The 21,776-nt window shown below is 45.4% G+C and overlaps 1 protein-coding gene across 1 annotated transcript in view; it reads right to left on the reverse strand.

Annotated features, from left to right (window-relative positions):
* robo2 (roundabout, axon guidance receptor, homolog 2 (Drosophila)) overlaps positions 1-21,776 on the reverse strand; it is a 428,769-nt gene that overhangs the window by 60,177 nt on the left and 346,816 nt on the right. Inside the window, exons 15-19 of the mRNA XM_064985273.1 lie at positions 20,300-20,531; positions 16,155-16,279; positions 15,838-16,009; positions 14,350-14,538; positions 9,790-9,832 (exon numbers count right to left, since the gene is read on the reverse strand). Coding sequence (XP_064841345.1) covers positions 9,790-9,832; positions 14,350-14,538; positions 15,838-16,009; positions 16,155-16,279; positions 20,300-20,531 — 761 coding nt within the window. The remainder of the gene's footprint in view (positions 1-9,789; positions 9,833-14,349; positions 14,539-15,837; positions 16,010-16,154; positions 16,280-20,299; positions 20,532-21,776) is intronic.

A 21,776-nucleotide genomic window follows, 5' to 3' on the forward strand; every position in this document is an offset into this window, starting at 1 on the left:
AATAACCCTGAAACAAAACGATGTCAGAACGTCCTGTTACATGGAGGTCTTTCTTTGTGGCCTTCTTTCCGTTTTGCGCACGTTAGCTAGCTATCTCAAAATACCAAGAAAAATCTTTCAAAGTCAAATGGCAAGTCTGTGCCACATCCATGGATTATTCAAGAGTGGGAGGCCGAAATAAAAAATGACCACATATCACCAACGAAGACATTGTCAATTATTTCATAATGTCTCTCGGTGTGGATGGGTCAGAGATGAGGAGATACAAAGTACAGATGAATATAAATACCTCCACAGCGGCAAAGTTAGACGCTTATTCATTGTCTTGAGGATAACAACCTGCTGTTCCTCAAAGCAGATGTCCAGCCAAGTCAAAGCAGAACACACCATCATTCTGCCTGGATTCTTGTATCTTCAGTCAGCACGGTGGAGACTGCAGGGTGTTCTTGTGTTGCAAGGCAGGGGAAGTCTTGCAGTCATTAAGCTGTAATACTATGAAAGGTAGCTAGCGAGCTGGCTTTTCCTTTATCATAACTTTATCATAACCTTTTTATGACTGATATGTTTGATGTTAGCTAGTTACTTAGCTAGCTGGCTAATTGTGATGATACCATATCACTGACCAGAACTGATAACGTTAACTAGTACAGCATGCCCACGTGATTCTTGGTTTCAACGACTCATTGTGTAGTATATCAGCCTAATCTCGAATGGCAATGAGGTAGGTACAGAATCATGGTGAGTTTTACAATCAAATAGGAAATGACCAACAACCTAAACCTACTAGTTAAAAGGGAACTGTGTAAAATAGTAAACTGTGAATACTATGTAAACTAGTGTGCTGTACTGTAATTGACTATTCTAACAGCAGTGTTTTGTTGGCGTTGCAGAATGCTGTGTATGGAGGATTGACAGGGGTGTTCTGTACAGATTAACATTGCCAATGGAACTCTGCGACATAGCGGAATTTATCTCCAAAAAGGTTTAGCGAGATCTGTTTCAAACATCACAAACAAAGTGAAGAGTTCTCTGACAGCACCCTGGCCACATCTCCATCTCTACATCCAAATCCTGCATACCACTCCCACAATGCACTTAAGAAGAGTTTGGAAGGGGCCAAGGTTCGAGTAGGGAGCTTTCTGCACAAGTACATCAAAGCTAAACCAAACAGTCATCAAGTTCCAGCCGCAGCAACACAGCTACATCAGCCTCATGGTGAACACGGCATGAACCATGCTGTGTCAGAAACGCTTGTCATTTTATGACATTTATGTTAAGCTGGAGGAGTATAAATGAGCCAGCTTGGAGGACTTCACCAATCCACAGAGTGCCTCCCAATCGTGGTATGACGCTCGTAAACTTCCCACCACTGCTAGCTCAGCAAAGAAGGTTCCTGTGCGCATCTCAACATATCCCGACAACTTTGTGCATTTCTACCCCCTGTTCCATGGGAACTCAGCAACCACAAGGAGAATGAGCAGGTGGCCTACACATGGCTGGAGAGTAGAGGCACAGTGGTGAGTGTCAAGGAGACATGTCTTTCTGCAAGCCCAGACGGAGTGTTAAACTCTCAAGAACTTCTAGAAATCAAATGTCCTGTTCTGAGTAAGAAGTGTGAGTCCCTGACTGAACTGTTCTCTGGCAAACTCACTGATGTGAAGCTGGCGGATGGGGTTCCTCAGCGGAAAGCTAATGGAACCCTTGGGTACTACATGCAGATGCAAATGGGCATGCTCTGCACAGGACTGGAGAGATGCAAACTGCTGATCTAGAGTCCATCCGAGCAGGTTGTTATTGATGTGACTTTTGATGTGAAGTTCTGTGCTGATGTTATCCCTAAACTGAAGGCATTTTATTTCACACATATGCTGCCAAGGAGAGTAGATGAGTTCCAGTCAGGTAGACTAACTCTGTGCTCCAAATATATTCATCTATGTGGTATCAAGGCTCGGGCCTAATAACTTGTGTTTTGAAATAGTTGTGCCTTGTAAAGCTCTCTCTGTCAGCTCTACCTTATTATCTAAGCATAACTCTTAATTGGCGTGTTTTTTCTGTCTTGCCTTGTGCAGCTCTCTTCATACATGTTTATCTAATGCCTACAGATAACTCCTTATGATTTATTAATATTTTAATTGTACCTTGTATGGCTCTTCATTTTCATATGGCATTTCATGAACTTACCTAAGCATACCATAACTCATCTTGCACTTGGCAAATTATAGTGTTAATGAAAACACTATGAAATTCCACTTACTTGACATTTTCTTTGATACTTAACATTTTGAAATGAAGGACGAGGAGGCATGTCTAAGGGTTTCAAATGTGTTTCAGTTTGATTCTGGGTTTGATTTTCAGTGTGGCACTTGATAAACTTGGTCTGCAAGATACATATTGATGTTGATTTTTAAAATGTTTAAATAGATTGAAGAAGGCATGACACCGATTGAATGCCTGCAATCATCAGGAACAGGCAAAGCTACAGTATATTTAGAATGTATGAACATTCAAATTATTCAGATTAAATAGGAAACTATATATACAGTTGAAGTCGAAAGTTTACATACACCTTAGCCAAATACATTTAAACTCAGTTTTTCACAATTCCTGACATTTAATCCTAGTAAAAATATGTTTTCGGTTAGGATCACCACTTTATTTTAAGAATGTGAAATGTGAAACCTATACAGACAATATCTTCATCAAACAACACAGTGTCATGATGCATCAGTGACATGGCAGGAAATGTTTTGAAACAATTACTGTTTTGAATACAAGCCAGTGAATTATATGTGTTGCAGCTGGATGAGTCAACAGACGTGGGGGGCCTGGCACAGCTCCTGGTATATGCCCATTATGTTAATGAGTGGTCAATTAAGGAAGACATCCTCTTCTGCAAACCACTAGAAACCAGGACAACAGGAAATTATATTTTTAAAGTACTGGACAGCTTTGTGACATCAAATAGAGTTTGATGGTCAAGATGTGTTGGTATCTGCACTGATGGCACAAAAGCCAAGGCAGGGAGACATGGTAGAGTGGTAACGCACGTGCAAGCAGTTGCTCCTGACGCCACTTGGGTAACACTGCAGCATCCACCGAGAGGCTATTGCTGCCAAGGGAATGCCTGACAGCTTGAAAGATGTTTTGGACACTACAATGAAAATGGTTAACTTTGCTAAAGCAAGGCCCCTGAACTCTCGTGTATTTTCTGCACTATGCAATGATATGGGCAGTAACCATGTAATGATTTTACAACATACAGAAGTGCGCTGGTTATCAAGGGGCAAAGTATTAATGCGTTTTTTTGAATAGAGACGAGCTTAACTTCTTCGATATATTGGGCGCTCTTTTAATTTTTGGATAAAAAAACGTTCCCGTTTTAAACAAGATATTTTGTCACGAAAAGATGCTCGACTATGCATATAATTGACAGCTTTGGAAATAAAACACTCTGCGTTTCCAAAACTGCAAAGATATTATCTGTGAGTGCCACAGAACTTATGCTACAGGCGAAACCAAGATGAAATTTCAAACAGGAAATGGCCCAGATTCTGAAGGCGCTGTGTTCCAATGTCTCCTTATATGGCTGTGAATGCGCCAGGAATGAGCCTACACTTTCTGTCGTTTCCCCAAGGTGTCTGCAGCATTGTGACGTATTTGTAGGCATATCATTGGAAGATTGACCATAAGAGACTACATTTACCAGGTGTCCGCTTGGTGTCCTCCGTCAAAATTATTGCGCAATCTCCAGCTGCGTGCACTTTTCCATTTGGTTCAGAGGAGAAAGGCAACTGCTACGAATGATTTATCATCGAATAGATATGTGAAAAACACCTTGAGGATTGATTCTAAACAACGTTTGCCATGTTTCTGTCGATATTATGGAGTTAATTTGGAAAAAAGTTTGGCGTTGTAATGACTGAATTTTCTGTTTTTTTTCTTAGCCAAATGTGATGAACAAAACGGAGCGATTTCTCCTACACAAATAATCTTTTTGGAAAAACTGAACATTTGCTATCTAACTGAGAGTCTCCTCATTGAAAACATCCGAAGTTCTTCAAAGGTAAATTGTGATTTATTTTGAATGCTTTTCTTGTTTTTGTGAAAATGTTGCCTGCTGAATGCTAGGCTAGCTATGCTAGCTATCAATACCTCTTACACAAATGCTTGTGTAGCGATGGTTGAAAAGCATATTTTGAAAATCTGAGATGACAGTGTTATTAATAAAAGGCTAAGCTTGTGAGTGAATATATTTCTTTCATTTCATTTGCGATTTTCATGAGTAGTTAACGTTGCATTATGCTAATGAGCTTGAGGCTATGATTACGCTCCCGGATATGGGATTGCTTGACGCTAGAGTTTAAAGTTTTCTTTACTGACCATAATTTTCACTTGTCTGACCGCTTGCATGATGAGGAGTTTCTCATATGACTGCCCTACCTGGATGATGTTTTTCTCACCTGAATGATCTGAATCTAGGATTACAGGAACTCTGCAACTATATTCAATGTGCGGGACAAAATTGAGGCTATGATTAAAAACTTGGAGCTCTTCTCTCTCTGCATTAATAACAAGGACAGCACACAGGCCTTTCCATCATTGTATGATTTTTGTGTGCAAATGAACTCAAGCTTACGGACAATGTCAAATGTGATATAGCGAAGCACATGAGTGATTTGGGTGCAGAATTACACAGGTACTTTCCCGATGACAGAAACAACTGGATTCGTTATCCCTTTCATGCCCTGCCTCCAGTACACTTACCGATATCTGAACAAGAGAGCCTCATCGAAATTGCAACAAGCAGTTCTGTGAAAATGTAATTTAATCAAAAGCCACTGACAGATTTCTGGATTGGGCTGCGCTCTTTGCCTTGGCAAATAGCGCTTCTTAAGGATCGGCGTTCCATCAATGGGACAGTTGTAAATCATGCAGCGCGTTATATCAAGTTCACAGATTTTAGAGAAACAACAAATGTTGGTACATATAAGTGTCTTATATCAGCTGAAAGCTTAACTTCTTGTTAATATAACTGTACTGTCCAATTTACAGTAGCTATTACTGCAAAAAATGGCATGTTATTGTTTGAGGGAAGAACCTAACAACAAAACACTTTTTTCACAATGATAGGTTTGATAAATTAATCTCTGAAGGTGAAATGTGTACTTACATTCTGAAATCTTGCTCTGATTTATCATCCAAAGGGTCCCAGAGATAACATGTAGTGTCGTTTTGTTAGATAAAATCCTTTGTCATATCATAAAAAGGTCCAAATAGCATGTGCGATCGATTTTGTATTTCCACTTGTTAAATTTACAAAGAAAGGAATCTGTGAAAACCTCACCTTAAACGTTGTTTTAACGAGTCAAATCACGTTCGTATGAAAAATGGAATATGAATGCGAATGTTTCCTTCACAATTTGCCCAAATGTACCTGGGGACTTGACACCACATGTATTGTTGTTCACTCACTTTTCAAGTTATCTATCTGAAACCTTGCACATACACTGCTGCCATCTTGTCGACAATATCGGAATTATAACCAGAGTGATGGCTATAACTATGACATTTCTCTTTCATTTCAAAGATGGTGGTAGAAAAAGACCAGTTGTTTTTCTTCTTTGTATTTTCTTCTACCAGATCTATTGTGTTATATTCTCCTATATTCAATTCACATTTCCGCAAACTTCAAAGTGTTTCCTTTCAAATGGTACCAAGAATATGCATATCCTTGCTTCAGGGCCTGAGCTACAGGCAGTTAGATTTGGGTATGTCATTTAGGCGCAAATTGTAAAAAAGTGGGCTATCCCTAAGATTTTTTTAAGACACTGCTGCCCTTTGCAACCACATACCTATGTGAGAGTGAAATATCGGCCCTCACTAGAATGAAAACTAAATACAGGCACAGACTGTGTGTGAGGAAAATGATTTAAGACTGAGACTCTCTCCAATACAACCAAACATTGCAGAGCTATGCACATCCTTTAAAGCACACCCTTCTCATTAACCTGTGGTGAATTATTCACAATTTTTATTAACAAATAAAGTTTTATATGTAAGATGGCTAAATAAGAGATCTTTGTCACTTCCCATGAGTCAGGTTGTGACAAAAACTCACACTCATTCTTATGTTTACTAAATGTATCGTATAGTGTGAGTGTGGCAGGCTTACAATGATGGCAAAATAACAACATTTGAGAGTGTGCTGACCCTGGTGCCAGAGGGGGTTCTCGATCGTCTCCCTCGGCAGCCATGGAATGTAGATCCTTATGTGCTCCTCCATTGTGCCAATCCAGTAGGAAAGGATTCTGCTCACTACTCCCTGGGACACAGCAAAGCATTCCGCAAGATCACTGCCATGCCCTGACCATAGAGAGCATTTATTTCTCTATGGTGTAGTAGGTCAGGGCATGACTAGTTTATAATTTCTTTGTTGTGTTCTAGTTTATATTTTCTATGTTGGTGTTTTGTATGATTCCCAATTAGAGGCAGCTGGTAATCGTTGTCTCTAATTGGGGATCATATTTAAGTAAATATTTCTCCCACCTGTGTTTGTGTGATATTGTTTTGTGTTTGTGTCTGTGCACCACGTAGTCAGGTTTAGTTGTTTGTTTATTGATTTTTTTTTTTGTTGCTTTAGTTTCACTTCGCCTTGGTCCCGTTCTTACGACAACCGTGACAATCACCCTGGAGTAGATTCAGCTTCAGTAAGTTCTGGAACCTCCCATTGAGTACCAGCATCTTTACGCTGCGGTGGCATTGGCACACTGTTGATGTCCTGATGAGATGTTCTGTACTAGAGCATCATAGCCCAGCCACTTCTCAGGGAAAGGATGGTCTTCAGTCGGCCTCTTGTCCACAAAGTGATAGTAACAGTCTGAGGCTCCTCAGAGGAGGAAGGGGAGGACCATCCTCCTCAGTGAATTTCATAAAATGTTTAATTGTAAAACATTTAAAAAGCTATCAGTTTTAGATAAAACTATACTACATATAATCACGTCACCAAATAATTGATTAAAACAGACTAATTTGCAAAGGCCTACAGTCACCTCAACAACACTGTGTAAGGTAGCACCATGGTGTAGCTGGAGGACAGCTAGCTTCCTTCCTCCTCTAGGTACGTTGACCTCAATACAAAACCGAGGAGGCTCATGGTTCTCACCCACTTATATAGACTTGCACAGTCATTTTGACAACTTCCGGAGGATGTCCTCCAGCCTATCAGAGTTCTTGCAGCATGAACTGGCATGTTGTCCAGCCAATCAAAGGATCAGATAATTAATCTAGCACTGAAAGCATAAGCTGCAGCTGGCTAGCACAGCAGTGTATAAAATGTGGTGAGTGGTTGACTCAAAGAGACAGAAAGACACTAGTTGAACAAATACATTTCTTCCAAAATGAAGGAGAAGAAAGAGAGAGTGTCATTTTTTCCACTTTCAGTTTCACACAAATGCAGTTAGCTAGTTCAGCCTACTGAAACACCCTGCTCAGAGCGATGTTATGTTAGCCAGCTGGCTATGCCTTTCCAACACAACACTGGAATTCTTCCAAGTCAAGGTAAGCTTTCGGTATTCGATTATAATTTATTGCCACCGTGGCCGGTGTAACTGCTTACTGACTGTACACTGTAACATTACTGCATGATTGTAGCAGGTTTACCAACACGTTATTCATTAAAAAAATATATTTAAACTTTTTTTAACTAGGCAAGTCAGTTTACAATGATGGCCTACCGGGGAACAATGGGTTAACTGCCTTGTTCATTGGCAGAACAACATATTTTTACCTTGTCAGCTCGGGGATTCAATCCAGCAACCTTTTGGTTACTGGCCCAATGCTCTAACCACTAGGCTACCTGCCGCTCCACTATGGTACCTGCCGCTCCACTATGGTACCTGCCACCCCACTAGGCTACCTGCCGCCCCACTAGGGTACCTGCCTCCCCACTAGGCTACCTGCCGCCCCACTAAGCTACCTGCCGCCCCACTAAGCTACCTGCCGCCCCACTAGGGTACCTGCCACCCCACTAGGCTACCTGCCACCCCACTAGGGTACCTGCCGCCCCACTAAACTACCTGCCGCCCCACTAGGGTACCTGCCACCCCACTAGGCTACCTGCCGCCCCACTAGGGTACCTGCCACCCCACTAGGCTACCTGCCGCCCCACTAGGGTACCTGCCACCCACTAGGGTACCTGTCGCCCCACTAGGGTACCTGCCGCCCCAGTCAGCTAACAGGGTAGCCTAGTGGTTAGAGCGTTGGACTAGTAACCCGAAGGTTGCAAGTTCAGACCCCCGAGCTGACAAGGTACAAATCTGTCATTCTGCCCCTGAACAGGCAGTTAACCCAATGTTCCTAGGCTGTCATTGAAAATAATAATTTGTTCTTAACTGACTTGCCTCGGTAAATAAAGGTTAAATATGGTGACAACGATGTAGGCTATGTGTAGCGGTTCGGCTTGGAAAGTTTTTTTTACCTGGTCACATACAGCTGATGTGTTGTGCATTGATATCCACAAGCAAAGAGAAGAGGTGAGAGGAGGAGAGATGCGAGAAGAAATACCACATGGCTGCTATGAAAGTGAACTGTGTTTATGCGTGATCAGAGGTGTATTCATACTGCCAAGTCTGTTGAAAATGTTTCTTAAATGGAAGCAAACGGAACAATACATGGACAAACATACCTGAATTTGTCCAATAGAAAATCTTGTTTGCAACTGTTGGTCTAATGATTACACCCTATAGCAGCTAGATGCAGGCTAGAGTCTGCAAGGTGGTATTGAATGTCACTGTCTGTTCATGTGTCACTGTCTGTCACCTTTAATTTGTCTCTCAACCTGTGTGCATCTACATTGTAAACTTTAATTCATAGGCTAGGTTGTAGCAATGTGTATAGGGAAAATTAGAGTATCATGTAGTAGCCTAAACCTATTGCTGTTACATTGATCTGGGTCAATTGACTATGAATAAGAGCCATCCAATATTGCTAAAATAATAAATAAGGCCAAGCTCATGAAAAATAAATAGTCCTCCCTCATCTTAAATGGCCCTGACAGCCACTGGAACACACAGAGCCGGTTTGGTAGTTTCTTCAAGTTCAATGCTTTGAGCCAAATCCGAAGAGACCCATCATCCTTAGAGGTGCAAATCAAAAGGCGCCTCACAACTGCACTCGCTCCTCACAAAAGTCAGGTAGCCAAAACACTCCTGCTCCATGAACAGCCTCCGTTCATGCCAGTTATTTTGGCATCCCTTTACCAAACAAAAAAGGCCAGTCTTGTATGAATCCATGTTTGGGGAGTTGTGAGAAGCGATAGCAAGTGAGTTAGCTAGCTAGCTGCGAATTATTGGCCTGAAGTACTTAACCGGAAGACCCCCACAATAAAACCAAAACAGACCCTGCCCAGATTTCTGTTGAAAATGAGATGAATAGCCTAATGTTATAGTCTAATGTTATAGTCTAATCTTATAGCATAATGTTATAGTCTAATGTTATAGTATAATCTTATAGCATAATGTTATAGTCTAATGTTATAATCTAATGTTATAGCATAATGTTACAGTATAATGTTATAGTCTAATGTTATAGCATTATGTTATAGCATCATGTTTGACTGGGTTGCTGGGTGTTAGGGAGTTGGTTTGAAAGCCCTTCAGAACAGAGGTGATGTGTTGTGTATGTTGTGGGTTTTGATTGGCAGACTGATGATAGGTGTGGAGTTGTTCGGCTCTACGTGTGGAGAGCAGGGCTCTCTGTCCCTGATGGAACGTTGACGGGTAGAACACTCACCTTCCATTGCTCATCAGACCTCCGTCAACACGCTGGAACGTCACTGGGGGCAGAGCGGAGGAGAGGAAAGAGGGGGTGCCAAGACATAAAAAGGACGAGAGGAAAAGACAAAGCAATACGTTGAGTTTTCACATAGTTTCAATGACATTGATGACCACATGAAGGCTGTATTACCAACACCAATAGCAGTTGAACAGAGAGGGTACTGATGATTTTAGCACCCACTCATTATCAGGAATTCTCCTTGTGAACGATCAGACCACTACACCCCATACTCATGTGTCCTCCCAATGTCTTCTGCAGCTGGCCGGATATTGATGGCTGCACTACGGAATGCAGAGGCCTCACAGTGTCCATTCTTATCATGGACATTTGAAAAAGATGCTGTGAATAAGATAGCAGATTGCATTTGTTTGCATAAAGTGACACGTAGTGTATTTCTCCCAAGGACAAGATGCTTGATCAGAGCAGAAACTAATTTGATTTAAAAAAATGTTGGTTTGAGTTATTATCGGATTTGTGATTAGAAAAACAAAATGATTAGAAAAGGCAGAGGGCTCATTAGTCAGGTAGAATGTGAGGTGTGGGGGCTGGATGGGAGTGAGTTACAGATCCCTCTAGGAGCAGAGAACTCTGACTAGCATGACTCTCAGAAGCCATGATGTGGCCTGTTCCATTACAGTGATCTATAGATAATAAATAAGGGTCTTTGTCAGCAGCTAGTAAAACTTTAGCAGCTCAGAGTAAGAGACCGTTTCATCTCTGCTCAACACGGAGGAAGACAAGAATACATCAGAAGACTGAGAATGTAAAACTTCAATGGATCACAGGAAATAGAAAGAAAAGAGGTAAAGAAGCCCAGAGTTTTGGAAATCACCCTGTGCAGATGACAGGGGGAGAAGGACAAAAGAGAACCCTGCTTGAGTTGAGGAGCTGATAGTATTTTGGCTCATTTGTTGTCTAGATGGAGATTAAAGGGAGGAGGAGGGCTGAACATTTCTTCTCTCCTCTCCCCCACTCAGGTCTATTTCCCGACAAGCCCAGGCACGGGCTAAATAAAGTCCTCAGAGAAAACAAGAAGAAAGGAGGAGAGGAGATGGCTTTTCTAAATGAAGGAAGTGGCTTGGGTGTGACACAGAAAGGGGCTGCTGGTAGGATAACCTCTCCACTGTGTCATCAACCACTACAGATTCAACCAACCAAAACATCTTTACCATAATCATTCTTGAATGGTACATGAGCATGTTGCAGTATGAGAGTAAAACAAACCACAACACAGGAAAATGAACTAAAATAAGAACTCCCTTCTTAAACCTTTACTGTTCTTTTGCTTCAGTCATAGCACACTGGTTTATTTGCATTCAGCTTTGACAACTACTCTATAGCTACTTCTCTTTGTTCCACTACCAATAAACAATTCTCTTTCTCTCTCTCTCCATTTACTCCGAGAAGAAGAAGAGGAGGGAGAAGGGCAAACGGAGGCTGATACTGTGGCGTGGTGAGGCCTCTGATGTCCATATCTGTGCTCAGACACATTTCTGCTCTGCTGTGGAGGACTTTAATGTTAGCCAGCCTGACGTGGCTGTGCCCAGATAAGCACTTTCTCCAATATGAATACAGATTAATCCCATTTAATAACCATTAAAGGGGGGAGGACATAATCAGCAAATACAAATTCCATCAAATCTTCTTCCCTGCTGGCCGCGTGCCTCCACAAACCCGTGATTTACTCTCCTGTATGACTGCTTTACTGTAGGAGACAGACGGGAGGACACTGTGTGGGCATCACCTCATCTCCTAGCTCCTAGCTAGCGAACACCCTAAAATGACACACCACTAAAATACAACCACCATCATTTTCATATTAAATCTAAACCAGTCCTATTCGCCCCTTTTAGTCCTTGACTCAAATGTCATCCTCCAGTGGACACCACCCTGATCCTCTAGCCTCAGTGCAGTGTGCTTACAATCTAATACACACACACATACACTCTGCAGTTTCACTAGTACGTTTGAGTGGATCACTTATCTCCCAGCGGCCAGAACACCAGGTGAGAATAGGGAGATCGGGGAGAGAAGCAGGTGTCACACCCTGATCTGTTTCACCTGTCCTTGTGATTGTGCCCCCCCCCCTCCAGGTGTCGCTTATTATCCCTAGTGTAGTTATCCCTGTGTTTCTCTGTACCAGTTTGTCTTGTTTGCCAAGTCAATCAGCATTTTTCCATTTGGTTCTAGCCCTCCTGGTTTCGACCCTTGCCTGTCCTGACTCCGAACCCACATGCCTGACCATTCTACCTGTTCTGTCTTCCAGCCTGCCTATCCTTTTGTACTGTTTGGACTCGGATCTGGTTACTGAACCCCTTGCCTGGACTGACCTCGAGACTGCCCTTCGTCTGGTACTGTTTTGGACTCTCACCTGTCCCTGACCTACCTCTTGCCTACCCCTTGGATTAATACATATCGGAGCTCAACCATCTGCATCCTGTGTCTGCATTTGGGTCTCGCCTTGTGTCCTTATAGCAGGGGGTGTATCACAGAGAGGATGTGTTGACTGGAGTGGCAAGACTACAGCCAGGACCCCCAGCCAGCCTCCCTGCACTGGCCTTATCTCAGTCATACTGCTGGTACTGGACCAGTAGAGAGGAACCCCAGTCTGAGGGACTCATTTAATCTGTAATGGACTATGTTCTCCTCCATTCTCCATCCCTCTCTTCCTCCAGGAGAGTACACTGAGCAGACAGAGGCTATTCTCTCCTATATTTACAGTTTATTCCATCGAGAGACAGAGGCTGATTGCTCGCTTACTCAACATTGGTGCCAGTCATGTCCACTTTGGGAGAGCATGTACTGTGAATGATTTACAATATAGGGATAACATTGTTACAGTTATCAAACTAACTGCAATTAACATATTAGTCCAGAACATATAGAGTAGAGGAGCAACTTAACACTAGGAAGAGGGATAAAGAAAACTTCCATTAAAAGTACAAACAAGTAACCATTGAGGATATTTCAGAGGGGGAACATAATCACATATAACTACCAATCAACACCAACACCTGTAGAAAGAGAAGGACCCCTTCAAGCCCAATGCATACATCTCACAGGAACATCAAGAGGGGAGTCAAGCATCTTAAGGAGGAATACCCACTACCATCAAGAGGAGAGACGCAACAGAGATACCAGACAGACGGATGTTCATTGAAACATTGATGGTCAAAACACCCATACATAGACACACAGCAACACAGTACAGTATGACAACCAGGCTGACGACTCAGCTGGGATAGGGACAGTTGTTTGCAGTTCTCAGGCCCTGCCCAATTAAAAATCCAGAACATTTCCGTACGAATTTAGGCAGGAGCTATTTCAATCCATCTCTTCCAGCGGGAGAACAGGTGTGAAATGTGGGGTTTTGTCACCTCAAGGTAGGGATTTGATTTGTATTGGGCAAGGCCTGGAGTCTGTCAAACATATATAATGTAGGCAGGAGAGGAGAGTTGAGGGACCTGTGGCAGGAGGTGAGGAGGGGAGGGGGGACGGACAAATGAACAGTACCTGCAGGGGTGAAGGTGAAGGACTGAACTGCAAAACAAGAAGACAGAAAAGTTGTGTGTTAAAAGCCTGCAGAGGTGCTGTAAGCAGTGCATTGGGGGGATCTCTGCACACTGGGGCTGGGGTACAGGGAGGCCAAAGGGGGCCAGAGGAGGGGGCCCATCAACATGACCCAAAAAGCAGCTCAGAAGCCACAGAGATGTAGAGACAGCACCAACAAGATAACACAACATACACAAAATGTAACAAACAGAAATTAAGAACAGGTTACAGCCATTTGACTGACTGTGGCAACATCAAGAACTGTTCAAGTTCTAAAGTCAAATTGCTGAAGGAATTAAAAAAGAGATGTGAAAGAAGAAACAATACAAACTATTGAGAGAAAGAGAGATAACTATTTTTCTTGTACTGTTGATTTAAAGTCCTAAAGCCATTGTTGAATAACATTACATGCATTGCTAATGTGCCATCTACTTCCCACTCTCTAATTTTAAATAGGCTGGCAGAGGAAGGCTGTCCATGGTGGTTGGTTGTCCTGACTGGGGTCGAGCACCCACACTCAGTCTGAAATGTCAGGGTCGGTGTGTAGGAGGATGGATGGACTGGCTCCAGCTCCAGCATGGCTCAGTCCTGAGTGACCGGCCAGACCAGCAGAGTCGGTTATACCAGCGACCCACTCAGGCCATGCCACCCTAGGCTAGTATCTACACCGTGGGGGATGTGTCAAACATCACAACTTGATTCGCGCCAAGACTCTGCTCTGCTTCAAGATATTCCATCTGAGCCTCACCATCTCAGACAATATAAATATCCCCCCACAATAGAGTCAATAAATACGTATTTTAAGCATAGTGATGCTAATGAGGAAGTTTGTTGAGTACTTTGCATTAGTGGCAAGAAAACAAGCTCCCAGAGGTAGGGTGTGTATTTGCGCAAGTACAGTACAATTTGTATGTTGTGTGCAGAATTGGTGTCTGTGTGCACACTCCAGTCTGCCTGTCTAACCTGCATAGTTGCTGAGCCCCTTCCTCTTCTTCCTCCTCCAGTACAGCCAGATACTGAAGCCCATGAGGATAACCCAGCAGGCCCCTCCGATCCCCGCTATGAACGCTGGCTGCTTCACCACGTCTGTGATCTGCTCCGTGATGCTGTTGTTCCTGTTCCCACTTATGATCACGTCACGGAAGTCCTTACCTGGGGTGGGAGGGACAGGATGGACAGGGGGGACAGGGGGGGCAGGGGGGACAAGGGGGACAGGAGGGACAGGGGGGAAGGAGGGACAAGGGGGACAGGAGGGACAAGGGGGACAAGGGGGGAAGGAGGGACAAGGGGGACAGGAGGGACAAGGGGGGACAGGAGGGACAAGGGGGACAGGGGGGAAGGAGGGACAAGGGGCACAGGAGGGACAAGGGGGGACAGGAGGGACAAGGGGGTGGAGGGGGGACAGGAGGGACAAGGGGGGGACAGGAGGGACAGGGGGGACCAGTGTGAGGGTGTGTATGCCAGGTTGATTGTTTCAAAAACAATGCTGAAAAAGTATTCAGCATTGTAATAAACCATTTTGTAATAAACCATTTTGCCCCCCCCACATATTCACTAAGAGCTCAATTCTTCCTCAAGATATGCCTTCGACCTCAACAGGAAAATGTGAATTCTATGCACAGACTTGTAGTTAGGATTGGGCTCCAGGTATAGAGCAGTAGATACGATAAGATACAGAGGCAATACCAGAGTCTTGTCAATTACAGCTAACATATTGACTGAGATAGTAGAACATGGGTGTGCAGACAGAGAGAGTGGAGGGAGGCAAAATCCTAAAAGCTGATGACAACCCCTCAGGTGATCCTGCTGTTTGCTTAGCTCAGACTCTAATTTTCTTTAGTAAAATAGACCATGTGAGATGAGAGGCACACACCCTGTTCCGGATCGATCTTCCAATCGAAGCTCACTCTGACGTGTCTGCCTGACACTATTTCATGGAGTGCAATAAGAATTGGTTCTCAGAAGAGCACACATGCCAATATATGTGCAATCTTTGGCTTGGACAACTGAGATGGATTATAGGAGTGACATTGGGGAAATAAGAGTATGCTACAGGCCAAGCCATCAGTTATGGGTGAAATCAGACAATCTGCCCCTGGTCCACATAAATCACACAGAACTACACCACAGCCCGGCAGCTACATATCAAAATAACAGAGGTATGGTTTAAATACAATCAGTCTGACTGATCATTCATGTCACACACTCTCTAATAGTAAATACTTTTGCCCCAATCAGTGATAATATTGAGCATTTTGTGTTCACTGCCCAGAGGCCATGTTAATTGCAGTAATGTTTCAATTATTTTTTATTTTTTACGATATCTGTCAAAAGTGAAATGGTCTTTTCTGTAATTATGGATGAGTAATCAATAGACCACTTTTACATTCCTACATCATTCTACTATAAATGTCCCTTTAGCTAACCCCCTCTCCCTTCCCCGGCTCTTACCGATGACGATGGGCTGAGGTTCACTCTTGACCCCCACCCCTGCGCTGGTGCTGGCGGCAACCTCCACCCGATACAGCACCCCCACCTGAAGCCCCCCCACAACCACCGACCGGATGGCTGCATCCACCGTCTTATTCACGTGGAAGCGTGTCTCATTCCCTAGGCACCAGATCTGAAGAGAGGGAGAGGGAGAGAGACAGAGGAATAGAGCGTCCTGTCACAGTGGCATCAGGTAGAGTATTATATTGATTCTGATGGCATCTCAGTAAGCCAGAGTCATCAGGTTACATCCAGTCTATCTTCTTTCAGTAACCTGCCTTGTACTCCTGGATGATGCCGTTCTGGTGGTCTGGAGGAGGGGGGTCCCAGGAGATGCTGATGGAGGTGCTGTTCTGATTGCCCACCATCAAGACTGTAACCTGCAGGGGAGGGGCACTGGGAGCTGGGATTGAGGGGAAACAGATAGGGGGGGGGGGGGGGCAGTAGACTGGTCAGGGAAGAGGGATAGCATTCCATTCTCCGATACACACACAACCTCACTCACTCACACACACACACACACACACACACACACACACACACACACACACACACACACACACACACACACACACACACACACACACACACACACACACACACACACACACACACGCGCAATACACTCATCTTTATTGTGTTGGGAGTGTGTGCAGTTGTTAGCAGGTGGAAGACACAGGTGGCTGTGGGGAGAGCAGCAGCTCATTAGAAGGGGATTTACATGGAGAACAGGCAGGTCTGACATGTCCATCTTTAACATTTCACTATGATTTAATATCCGAGCCCTGGCTCCTGCTCCAACACAGAGGGATTCACACACAGAATAGCGCTATTGATTTTCAGAGTAACAGCCAGGCAGAGTCAGACAAGTCTCCTCAGTCAAGCTATGACTCCCACATTGACTCAGCCAGGGTGGCATGTGGGTCAACAGGCTTATAGGATGAGCCGTACAGCAGTGCAGTCATACGTGAGGAAAATATGAAGACATTTATTTTTGGGAGAATTGAAACACGAGGCTAGGTAAACATATTGACTGGTTTCATCGATCAGCCAGGTGGAACTAAAGCCAGTGGGGTAGAGAGCAGGGGGGAGGGGGGGGTGGCTCTAAAGCGAGGAACAGCTCTATAGATGGGGTTTGTACATGGCCTGAGAGACAGAGCCCAGAGCCCACAGCAGACACCAGTCCCTGAGAGACAGGGCCCAGAGCGCATAGCAGACACCATCCCCTGAGAGACAGAGCCCAGAGCGCACAGCAGACACCATCCCCTGAGAGACAGGGTTCAGAGCGCACAGCAGACACCAGCCCCTGAGAGACAGGGCTCAGAGCCCACAGCAGACACCATCCCCTAAGAGACAGGGCCCAGAGCCCACAGCAGACACCAGCCCCTGAGAAACAGGGCCCAGAGCCCACAGCAGACACCAGCCCCTGAGAGACAGGGCTCAGAGCGCACAGCAGACACCAGCCCCTGAGAGAGAGGGCTCAGAGCCCAAAGCAGACACCATCCCCTAAGAGACAGGGCCCAGAGCCCACAGCATACACCAGCCCCTGAGAAACAGGGCCCAGAGCCCACAGCAGACACCATCCCCTGAGAGACAGGGCCCAGAGCCCATAGCAGAAACCAGCCCCAGGTTTCATTATTAAACTCACATCGTTGTCATCGCATAGAAACTCACTGACCAAGTGTGCGCGCGGGTAAACAAATAACAATGAAGCAAACTGAAAATAAAGTTTTAAAAAATTATGTATTTCTCATTTCCGCTGCGACTGGCAAGGGATTCAAACCACAGCAGAATGCTGACATGTCAATTACTCTGAGGTTGCCTCTCTCTCACCTTCCCCAGCTAGCCCCCACCCCTTTCCAAAATGGCACGTGTCATGCTGCAGATCAACGCTCATCCCTCACTGGAGTCATACTGGTACCCTGACCCCCAAAAGGCCAAGAGAGGACCAGGCAAGAAGGAATAAGACAAACGGCTCCAATGATGAACACCATATTAGAAACCCCCACCAACGGAGCAGCACATCTCCCACCATGCTTAGAGGCCTCCGCCTCCCTCCGCCTCCCTCCGCCTCCCTCCGCAGCTGTGTTAGATTATACAAAGGTGACAAAACGCTAAGTAGCAGCAGCCTTCAGAGACAATGTCGTTCAAAGTTAACGTTATGAATGATTTAACAGCTTATGAATATGCATATTTGCACTAAACAATACACAGTTCTCGTTAGGAACAGTAGCGGCTGCTCTAATATAGCCATTAACCTAGTGATGTATGGCTGGCAGGAATGTGACCCTCTGTCTCCACACACACACACACACACACACACACACACACACACACACACACACACGCACGCACGCACGCACGCACGCACGCACGCACGCACGCACGCACGCACGCACACACACACGCACACACACACTGCCATCACTCCCATACTAAACAGTGGAGTGCTAATCTGGGCCTCAGAGCTATTGAGATATGCAGTAACTAATTTGCTATGCTGGGAAAAGACAGACAGCAGGCGGTAGATACTGTACTGTTGGCCTCCTACCCCCACTGACTACTGGTTCTAACTCTCCCCAAGAACCAGGCAGGCTGGCTGGGTGTTTATCATACTAGATGGGCCTCTCTGGTCCCTTCTGAGTCCCTGTCAGTGGACTTCATATCACTGGAATGTGTTCAAGAGTATGTTCTATCCATAGAATGTGTTCTATTTATCATCCCCTTGGCTTGTCTGTCTGTCTCCCCTCTCCAGATGGACCAGAGAGAAGAAGAAGAGAGAAACAAAGTGAATGACAGAGGGTAGAGAAATGGTATTATCCCATCATCCTCCTGGTGGAGATGCTGTGGGGATGTGGATGCTATAATAATGTTAGGTGATGTACACTGAGTTTTAAATCACTCTCCATACCCCTCTCCATACCCCTATTACCAATAAACTAACTCCACCGGTCTCACAGTGTCTGTCCCGTGGTCCCACAGTGTCTGTCCCGTGGTCTCACAGTGTCTGTCCTGTGATCTCACAGTGTCTGTCCCGTGGTCTCACAGTGTCTGTCCCGTGGTCTCACAGTGTCTGTGTCATGGTCTCACAGTGTCTGTCCCGTGGTCTCACAGTGTCTGTCCCGTGGTCTCACAGTGTCTGTCCTGTGATCTCACAGTGTCTGTGTCATGGTCTCACAGTGTCTGTGTCATGGTCTCACAGTGTCTGTCCCGTGGTCTCACAGTGTCTGTCCCGTGGTCTCACAGTGTCTGTGTCATGGTCTCACAGTGTCTGTCCCGTGGTCTCACAGTGTGAGATGAAGGAATCACAGGGCATACATAGCAAACATACAACATACATAGTGCTGCAGCATACAGGGGCTGGTCACAGGAGACAGGACTCCTCCACTGAGACGGGGAAATAAATGGATCTATCACAGCACAGTCTCTTCCCAGGGCTGGATGTGGTTGTTTAGGGAAAGGAAGTGAGGGAGGACATAGCCTTGGGCTATCTGTGTGTTTATGTTGGTCAGTGTTCCCCTGCATGGACTGTACATGTTTGTCTAACCTACTATACACCTTCGTCACATGAATAGGTACAGCATGTACAACTACAGCACTTTCATCTGCCTATTCTTAGTGTAACAGGTAATGATGGGAATCCCAGTTCTACTCCATTAGAAGTGGGAAAGTACGGAGGATCCAACAGGCTGGCCCAAGGCCTGGAGGTATGGATTGTGTGTGTGTGTGTGTGTGTGTGTGTGTGTGTGTGTGTGTGTGTGTGTGTGTGTGTGTGTGTGTGTGTGTGTGTGTGTGTGTGTGTGTGTGTGTGTGTGTGTGTGTGTGTGTGTGTGTGTGTGTGTGTGTGTGTGTGCAGCATGCCTCTCTCTGGCCCTGTCATGTCCTGTCAGAGTCAGGCTGAGGGTGACAGCTTCACTTCCCAGCAGGAAGTGAGCGAGCACTGTGTCCAATCACAGCTCAGCTCATGGCTGCAGGGTGATGGATGAGAAGCGGGCCAACAGAAACAATCATAAACAATCAAGCACAGCAGAAAGGTCAGCATGCTACACAGTGGCAGGACACACACGCACGCACACACACACACACACGCACACACGCACACACGCACACACGCACACACGCACACACACACACACACACACACACACACACACACACACACACACACACACACACACACACACGCACACACGCACACACGCGCACACACACACGCACACACACACGCACATGCACACGCACACGCACACACACACCACACACACACACAATACCTCTAAAATGTCACAGCAGGACACAGAGTATTGTGAGCGACATGTATGATATCATGGCAATTGAACGCCCTACAGGAAAACATGTCAAACAGTTATTCTAAATCTGGATGGAGGAAAATGTCCATGAAATAACGTGGTGATTTTTTTACCTTCCTCTGTGGTGCGAGCCGACCTGGACTCACTGTCCATGCCCTGGAACTCATTGAAGTAGGGCCGGACCTTGAACTCATAGATGATGCCTTTCTTGAGGTTGGAGAGGACCACACTGCGCTCTGAGGGGATCTTAACATCCTGGGTCTGCCAGGGTCCTGGGGAAAACAGGCCAGACATCTGCCTGTACAGAACTCTGTAGCCCTGGATAAACTGGGACTGACGGTCCACCTGGGACAGAGACATGGGGAGAAGAGAAGAGAGGGGTTAGCTTCACTCACCTGTTCGAGGTTCCTAGGAAACACAACATTTATTTTCTCAGTTGGGACAAAGTTAAGAGGAAATACAACATGTCTTCTCTTCAGTTGGGACAGAGTTAAGAGGAAATAGCTAAAGATCATGACCATAGGTGTGCAGCACAGTAGTCAAACACCAGAGTACATAAAACAATGCTGTTCAACAGATGTACTTGTTTCTCCCCAAGATCACATCGTGCCACTTTAGAGGCTGTTCCAGTTTTAATGGGTCTTTTATCATCAGAGCTGACACAATTAACTCAATTAGCATCTTTCCTCCGAGAGAGAGAGCGAGAGCAGAGAGAGAGAGCAGAGAGAGAGAGAGAGCAGAGGAGAGCGAGAGAGAGAGAGGGTAGAGGAGAGAGAGCAGAGAGAGCAGAAGAGAGAGAGCAGAGGAGAGGAGAGAGAACAAATGAGAGAGCAGAGGAGAGTGAGAGAGCAGAGGAGAGAGAGAGAGAGCAGAGGAGAGTAGAGGAGAGGAGAAATCGCAGAGAGAGCAGAGGAGAGAGAGAGCAGAGGAGAGAGAGAGAGAGAGAGAGAGAGAGAGAGAGAGCAGAGCAGAGGAGAGAGGGGAGAGGAGAGAGAGAGCAGAGAGAGCAGAGGGAGAGGAGAGAGAACAGATGAGAGAGCGAGAGAGAGCAGAGGAGAGGGAGAGAGAGAGAGAGAGAGAGAGAGAGAGCAGAGAGAGCGAGCAGAGGAGGAGAGAGAACAGAGGAGAGGAGAGAGGGAGAGCAAGAGCAGAGGAGAGCGAGGATAGGAGAGAGAGACAGAGAAATAGAGAGAGAGAGAGCAGAGGAGAGCGAGGATAGGAGAGAGAGACAGAGAAATAGAGAGAGAGAGAGAGCAGAGGAGAGCGAGGATAGGAGAAGAGAGAGAACAGAGGAGAGGAGAGAGGGAGAGCAAGAGCAGAGGAGAGCGAGGATAGGAGAGAGAGACAGAGAAATAGAGAGAGAGAGAGCAGAGGAGAGCGAGGATAGGAGAGAGAGACAGAGAAATAGAGAGAGAGAGAGCAGAGGAGAGTGAGGATAGGAGAGAGAGACAGAGAAAGAGCAGGGGAGAGAGAGATGGAGCAGCATGGCATTGTCTCCCTCTCTCAGCACACTGAGCACACAGCACCAGGTCCTGTATAAAAAGGCTTTCAGGAGCACAGATCAAAGTCATACATATGCATGTCTCGTTT

The sequence above is a fragment of the Oncorhynchus masou genome, chromosome 13 (assembly GCF_036934945.1).
Source record: "Oncorhynchus masou masou isolate Uvic2021 chromosome 13, UVic_Omas_1.1, whole genome shotgun sequence".
Taxonomy (NCBI): Eukaryota; Metazoa; Chordata; class Actinopteri; order Salmoniformes; family Salmonidae; genus Oncorhynchus; species Oncorhynchus masou.